The following is an 8,285-nucleotide window of genomic DNA, read 5'->3' on the forward strand; positions in this document are numbered from 1 at the left end:
TGCGACTCACAGCAACCCTATGTACAATGGCTCTGAACCCTGCCCTACCCTGAGCCAGGCTCACTGACTCTGACACACCTACCTACCCTCATTACCCCATTACTGAGTTAATCCATCTCATCCAGGGTCTTCCTCTTCTGCGCTGTCCCTTCACCCTCCCAAACATGATGTCCCTCTCCAAGGACTGGTCCCTCCTTGCAACATGTCCAAAGTATGTCAGGCGAAGCTTCCGAATACTTGCCTCCAAGGAGCAGTCTGGTCTCACCCTCTCTAGGATGAACTTGTTTGTTCTCCTAGCAGTCCATGGTTATTTGGTGACTTGGTTCCATTTACACAGCATGTCAACATTTAGCTTAACTACGATCTGGTGGTGGTTCCCAGTCCTCTACTTCCCCTCCTCCACTCCATCATCTTATCTTTGCTTCAGACTAACCTAGAGATGGTAATTCCAGGCTGCTCCTTGGACGCAAGGATTGTGAAGCTCCGTCTCGCGTACTTTGGACATGTTGCAAAGAGGGACATCATGTTTGGGAGAGTGGAGGGACAGTGGACTGATATTGTGATGCTTCTAAGGGCTCTAGTGTGTCAGGTGTGAGGATGACACAGCAAAGAACAGGGTTTCAGATCTGTTGTCATACGGTTGCTATGAGTCATACTCAACTCGATGGCACCTAACAACAACAACAACAACTAACTACTGTCCTACTAAAAAAGCACTTTGTAACTTGCTGTGTCTACAAACAATACAGTAGTGGATAACCTATTATTTTCCACACATGACTAACTTTACAGGATAAATTCCCAGACACTGAATTTTAAACTTATTTTAATAAAAACTGTCATACTCAACAAAGATTATACCAATATATATATATACTCCAGCCAGAAATGTATAAATATTTCTGCATGTTTTTACATGTTTATAAGTGGTAACAGACTGCGTATATTCTTTTAAAATTTGCTTTTGAGGCCTAACCTGTGTATCTAGTCCATATATGTTTTAATTAAAGGAATTTTTAAATGTCTCCAGTGATTCATTCACAAGAACAATTACTTATTTTCAAATCTCAACATGGTAGTCTTATACAGAAATACTACCTTAATAAGTAGGTTTCATATATACATATATATATATAAAATAAAGACTTCATTTTCCAAAGACACACCCATCCCATTCAAGAGAAATGTTTTCTCTGGGGAAACCTAAAACAAAAACTGCCAATTTCATTTACTGCAGTAATAACAAGCTGTTCATCATGCTTTTTTAACTATTCTGAAAGGGAAATGGGAGAGACTCTAACATATTAACAACCACAAAGGAAAGGGCACCCCAAACCCTTGAGAGGAATAAAGATAATTCAAGCTTAATTCCAAACTAATCCTAGTTTTCCGTTTAAGACTTTCACTTCAAAATGCTAGCATTTATCAAGGATCATCTTAGCCTGTACTTGAAAAATAATCACTATGAATTTATGATGCTTTCTTCTCCTCAGGAATTAAAAGTTCTTTAAGTGTGGAATATAATAGCTGCAATTTTTTTTTTCCTCTTTAATATCCCTTCCATTAAAATTCCTTTTCTAAATTAAATGTGCCAAAATTAAAATTCACAACTAATTTTTAAAGTTCTATCCACATTATCTTCACTGAAACAAATGGCTATCATTCCTAAGAATTCCTGTCCAATAAAAGCTAGTCTAAATTACCAACATCACCCCTTTAATAGCTATTTTTGCTTGTTCATTCATATCCTCTTAACAATATTTCTCAAACAGATTCCATTTTGGATGGGCACCTACCCACTGTATTCTCTCCAACCATCCAAGTAGACCCACTACATGGTTAAGTTCCAAAGACTAGATCATTAAGTGAAAATTAGCTTTGTACAAAAATGAAGGATGACTAGGTCATCACACACAACTGCCGAGTCATTGAGAATCATGGCCCTGCCAGAATGACACATAACCTTAACCATCACAGCCAATGTTACTCAAGCCTAGCACCTCCACATTCATTACCGCCAGACACCAAACAGTAAGAGGTTTGGGGTTTTTTTCCCCCCATCAGGTTGGATGGTCAAGAGATTGAGATTGTTAATAGCTTTAGTTTGCTTGGCTCCACAGTCAACACTCTTGGCACCAGCAGCCACGAAATTAAAAGATGTATTACAATGGGAAAGTCTGCTGTGAGGGACCTCTCCAAAGTACCAAAGAGCAATAGTGTCAATCTGGAGACTAAGGTGCGCCTGATACAAGCCATGATCTTTGTAATCACTTGCTATGCTTCAGAGAGCTGGACAATGTCTAGGGAGAACAGAAGAATTGATGCCTTTGAGAAGAATACTGACTGTTAGGAAAACAAACAGGCTGCTCCTTTGAGGCAAGGATGATTCTAAAGCTTCCTGTGATACACTCTGGACATGTTGCAAGGAGGGACCAATCCTTGGAGAAGGACGTCATGCTTGGGAGGGTGAAGGGACAGTGCAGGAGAGGAAGACCCTCTATGAGGTGGACTCATTCAGTGACTTGGTTAATCGGGGTAATCACTGTCCAAGACAGTGAGATTGGCACAGGATAAATCAAGGTTTAGGGCTACTGCACACAGGGTCGCTATGAGTTCCAGGCAACTCAACGACACATAACAACTACATTGTCAGGAGCACCACTGGGCCAATTTGCAGCCCCATGATGGAAGGAAAGAGATAGAGGTTGTTAACAATTAAAGCTTGCTCGGCTCCACTCTTGGCACCAGCAAACAGGAAATAAAAAGACAAATTACACTGGGAAAATCTGCTGTCAGGGAACTCTCCAGAGTACTGAAGATCAACAATGTCAATCTAGGCACTAATGGGCACCTGATCCAGGCCATGGTCTTCACAATAACTTGCTATGCATCAGAAAGCTGTACAGTGTCTAAGGATGAAAGAGGAATCTATGCCTTTGTGTATGGAAAATCGTCTTGAACATACTCGTAGACTGTCAAGAGAACAAACAGGTTTGTCTTGGAGAGGGCAAAACCAGGTTTCTCTTGGAGGCTAGGATTTTGAAGTTCCATCTCACATACTTGGGCACATGGACCCTGGAGAAGGACATCATGCTCAGAAGGGTGGAAAGAGAGCACAGGAGAGGAAGTTCTAGATGAGATAGATTGATACAGTAACAAAGCAATGGCATAGGTGTGTTAAAGTCAGTGAGATTGGCTCAGGACAGGACAGGCTTCAGAGCTGTCGTCCACAGGGTCGCTATGAGTCATAGGCAACTTGACGGCACATAACAACAATATTGTCACAAAATTGAAATGTCAGAAAGCAAGACGGTTAGTAAATAAGGAGTTAAGGTATACTTCAGAAGAAAAGGTGACACACATATCCAAGCGTGAACCGAATTCCCCCAAGAGTAACACTGAGAATCCCCTCCCTAGTGTCTATTTAAGAAAGCCACTGGGACATCCTAATCAATGAGACTCCCAAAGGTGCAACAGGCTTCCCTGCTCTGCACAGAGGACAATTACTTGACGACACACTCTTCACCAGGTTGACTTGGCTATTTTCTTTCATGACCAATGCATCCTGACAACCCTAGTTTTCTGTTTCAGTTTTGAACGACATCATCTAATGTACTTCTAAAACAAATCTGACCCTATCCATAAAAACTGATATCCTTATGACGAGTGTCAGCCCTTGAACCTGAGGAAGATAGTGACTTTGACAATGAATGGGATTTCAAGAGGGCTCAGGCGCAGAAATGAAAGGAACACGAGAGTCACTGGACAGATTCCTGTCACAGCCACATCAAAGATCAAATCTAAGAAATGAATTCTCTCTTCTTGCCTTCTTATCAGCCATGCCAAATAAGAAAATAAGGGAGCCTCTCGGCAAGTGTTTATTAGAAGAATGATAAGCATCATAATCCAAACGGAGAAGGGAATAAAGATTGGTCTGTCATTCTCTATGGGTCAGTAGTGGACATGTCTTATAGACATTTGCGTTATCTATGTGTGATCGAGTCAGAACCGACTCACAGAGGAACCTTCAGTAGGTTTCCAGAGACTGTAAACTGGACATGGAGATTGTCTTTCTTTCTGCTACAAAGTAACTGGTAGATCTGAACCTCTTGTCTTAGTAAACAAAAAATTAAGTTGTAACTTTTAACAAGTAAAGAGAGCCAAAAAAAATAACTTTCAGGGCATGGAAAGAATCTTATTAGACTAACATGGACTCTCACAGAGCTCCTGAGAAGCAAGGATGGTCCAACTTTTTTTCTTTTTCTTTTATTGGGAAAAACATATTGGGGGTACAAGGAGGTGAGGGTTGGGGGCAGAAGGGTGAGGATGGGCAGGGATGTAGTTGCAGAGCTGCACAGTTTGGTCGGTGGGGGAGCAGGTGAAGGAAATGATGAGGGTCCAGTGGGGACCAGATGCTACAGAGGAATGACAAGCATTTTCCAATAGTAATTAAACCAACTGTCTTATTGATTTGGGAATTGGATGCCGACTCTCTGGCTCCTTCATGCTGAACAGAGGCGTAGATATAAAGGGGGGAAGGGAGGACGCTTTATCACCTTACTGGTGGTCTTGGGTTAAAGCTGCTTGCCTTCTTGTTCTGTTAGAAGATATTTTCCTGTCATTTGTTCCCCTCTGGACTGCAAAGTGTTTTCCCAGGTGGGTCCAGTGGGTATGGCTGGCTGAACCCAGAGGTTCCATCCTCCTTTGCTTCCTTAGCTGTCAGTTGTATTTCCTTTTCGTCACTGGCACTGGGTTCAGGGTCAATTCTGGAGTAAAACTCAGTGTTAAGGTTACCTATAGGAAAGGGAGCAAACCTAGAGAGAACAAACTTGTGAGTTACAAACAGAATGGCTTTGAGGGTGTTGCTTTCAGGTTTACCGGGGGGGAAGGGTGCCAGAAGGTGGCCTAGGTAACATTCTCTGGATACCCTAGGCATTCTTTTTGTTTTTCCCTTCCCCACCCAGGGGTCAGATGGCACAATCTGGGGACTGAGGAGCTCACCCTGAGGGCCATGACGGCTCACCCCGAGCCGGGGGCCGAGGGCAGCCCATCCCGAGCACGGCAACACCCCCCAGGAGCTGGCTGGTATACTCCCCCTCCAACTGCCCCTACCCCAGTCTGGTCCCCTCGCCTGACTGAGGACTCTGTGGTCAGGGATAGTGTCTCCAATTCCAGCACTGCCACTTTTACCCCCCCATAAGTGATCATACTATATTTTGACGTAGGTGTCAGTGCCCTCCCCCTTTATATATGATAAAGGGAACCTGAGAATTGTGAACAGACTCCCCCCAGATCTAACCATCTTTTGGCAGAAGCATTCAACAGAACAAAATATGTGGTGCATTTAGGATGTTGGTCCTCTTGTGCATGCTGCCACTGTTAAGGTCATCAGACTCACAGTGACTTTCAGCAATCCATTGTATAGGTAATCATCTTCGGCCTGTCCAAGGAAACCCAAACCTGCAGATGGCGGGCATGCATCCCATCCCCCACCTCCTACACAGGCGGCCGTTGGGGGCGCGCCCCCCACCCCGCTGCACGGCGGGTGCGCAGCCCCTCTTGTGCAGGCAGCCAGCGGGTGCCCGCTTCCCCCACTGCCACCATCCTGGCTCCAAGAATTCTCTCCAGAACAAGTCCACCTTGCGGCAGTGTGGTGGCTTCACTGCACCAGTCTTGAGGAGGGTCGGTCCCCAGCATCCATCCTGGGTGAGGGAATCCATTGATTCCAGCTGTGGAAGCCTCATGAGCTGCAGCAGCTGTGCAGCGCTGCCCGGGCTCTGTGGGAGGGGGTTGGGAGCCACGAGACTCACCCATTTCTCCTTGGGAATCCTTGAATTCCTGTTGCTGAGCCTCAATCTTCACTGAGAGCCAGTCATCAACTGTTTAAGTGTTCAATTATCAATAAGCCGAAGTCTGTAGGAGGCCATAATGGCCCTGCTTTAAGTGGTTCGCTGCTCCCGCAGCTCAGCAGGCTGTCTCTGCCTCTGCCGCCATCTTGGATCAGCCAGATGGTCAAACTTTTGTGTCACTTACTTTAGGAATATTTTCAGGGTGAACCAAGACCATGCTAGAAAGTTAAGTCTGAGAAAGACCTTCAACAAGATGGGCTGACACAGTGACTGCCACAATGGGCTTAGGATCAGGCAAGGTTCAGAGTTGTTGACAGGGATGATGTGAATCGCAGATGATGTGATTTATTTATGTGTAACAGTAACATGTTGTTAGGTGTATAGTCCTTACTATATATTGTAGCATTTGCTTCTTACTTAATTACAATGAATGTCAGAAGAATGCTTGCCTTTGGGTGCTGGACAAGAGTACTGAATACCTTGCAGAATTCCGAAAGAACAACTGTCAAGCAGAAAATACAAACAGGGTGTTCCTTAGAGGCAAGGAAGATGAAGTTTCTTCTCACATATTTTGGGCATGTTGTTAGGAAGCACCCCTTGAAAATGAAAATCATGCTTGGAAAGGTGGAGGGTTACCCTCAACAAGATGGACTGACACAGTGACAAAAGCAATGGGTGCAAGTCTTGCAGAGATGAGAAGGATGGCAGAGGATGGGGCAGGGTTCAGATCCGTTGTTAACAGGATGACTATGAGTAACAGTCGACTCGAAGGCACCTAACAAGATCACCCTTACATGGCTGGTCTTACTAATTTTCTTTGATTTTAAGCTGTGGCTTCCTTGTGGGCTCCACTAAAACTTTCCAGTTCTACATGACTCAGGAAGGACATGATAAAGGAATGTTCTCTTCCATTCTCAAGTAAAACCAGAAAATGTTTCTTTAGCTCAAAGAAAGCAAAGCTCAGTCAGTTAGCATACTATACAGGCTTTCACAAACTTTTTATTCCCAAGTCAAATATTTACCAAGAGCTTAGCATATCCAAGTAATAAACAGTCCTCTAACTAAGCTTAATGGAGTGTTCTTTGGAGACAAGAATGATGAGGCTTTGCCTTACATATTTTGTGCATGTTGCTAGGAGGGGCTATTCCATGGAGAAGGACATAATGCTGGGAAGGGTGAAGGGTCTGCGAGGGCGAGGAAGACTTTCTTCCAGGTGGACTGATGCAATGACTGCGGCAATGGGCTCTAGTGTGTCAGGAAGTGTGATGGCACCTGGTAAGCCAGGGTTCAGATCTTTTGTTCACAGGGTCACTATGAGTTGTACTCAACAGCACTTAGCAATAACAAAAACATATAATTTTTACCAGTTCCATATTTCCTTCGCCTAATCCTTAATAAAGTTAAATATTTTAAGAAAACAATATGTATGCCACCTAAATTTTACAATTACAATTTTGCCGTGCCAGAATAAGTGGAAGGGAGAACAAGTTCTTTATGCCAATTAAGTGCTGAGAGGTTGCACTTTTTATTTTTTTAAAAAAGGTCAGAATGGCATGCATTAACGGTTTACCAAACTAAAAAATATCGCCCTTTGAAAATAAGCGAAAAGCAAGTGTGTAAATGAACTAAAATGCTATCTTGAGGCAACACCTTCACCAGCTACCAGGTTCAACACACAGACTGCAAAACTCCCAGTAACTCGACACCATCTGCAGTTCGGACGTAAATCGTGAACAGCAAATACCGGATCTGTTTATATGAATCAGGTGCTCGGAGGGAAATCAGCGATCCTTCCCGAGAAAGCCTGTTTCTTTATTCCACAGGATACTTTTTGCAAAGCCCATTTCACACTGGTTGCCGGGGCCAGATAAACTGGCAGCCGCCAGACGTGGACAAATGCTCTGGACTGCCCGGGACGCGATGGGCTGGTCCTGGGCCAGAACAGCTTACGGCGCGGCCAATCCGAGGCCGCCCGTCGGGGGCTCCCCACGCAGAGACCCCCAGTCCGGGCCCCCCGCCCCGCAGCCGACGGCCAGCTGACCCCAACGCCGGGAAAGTTCCCACCTCGGACACCCGGCCGAGCCCCTCCGGCTGCGCCGTCGCCATGGCGACCGGGCCCCACCCCACCCCCACCGGCCCGGGCGCCGCGCCGCATCCCGCCACGGCCTCGGGCACGATCGGCCAGAGCTCGGCCGGCGCTGCCCAACCCGGAGCCGGGAGGACCGCGCGGGAGAGGATGAAGGTGCGTGAAGCGGGAGAGGCCAGGACCCCGGGCCAGGCCCGGCCTCGCCGCAGACCGCTCACCTTTCACTTTGCCGAAAGTGCCGACCCCCAGCGTATCCCCCAGAATGTAGTGGCCGATCTTCACGCGCCCGTCGTGCTTCTGCTTCTCGGCTGTCGCCATCTTCCTCCAGGAACTGAGTCTGCGCATGGCGC

General features: G+C 45.7%; 1 protein-coding gene across 2 annotated transcripts in view; it reads right to left on the reverse strand.

The window, feature by feature from the left end:
* Nucleotides 1-8,285, reverse strand: part of PRKAA1 (protein kinase, AMP-activated, alpha 1 catalytic subunit) — a 49,274-nt gene extending 40,989 nt beyond the window's left edge. Inside the window, exon 1 of one of the 2 annotated variants that reach the window (XM_006889551.1) lies at nucleotides 8,154-8,285. In XM_006889551.1, coding sequence (XP_006889613.1) covers nucleotides 8,154-8,280 — 127 coding nt within the window. In that variant the 5' untranslated portion in view covers nucleotides 8,281-8,285. The remainder of the gene's footprint in view (nucleotides 1-8,153) is intronic. The other variant, XM_006889552.1, reaches the window with a different exon arrangement.

The sequence above is a fragment of the Elephantulus edwardii genome, unplaced genomic scaffold, assembly GCF_000299155.1.
Source record: "Elephantulus edwardii isolate Elephantulus edwardi_28Jun2011 unplaced genomic scaffold, EleEdw1.0 scaffold00079, whole genome shotgun sequence".
Classification (NCBI taxonomy): Eukaryota; Metazoa; Chordata; class Mammalia; order Macroscelidea; family Macroscelididae; genus Elephantulus; species Elephantulus edwardii.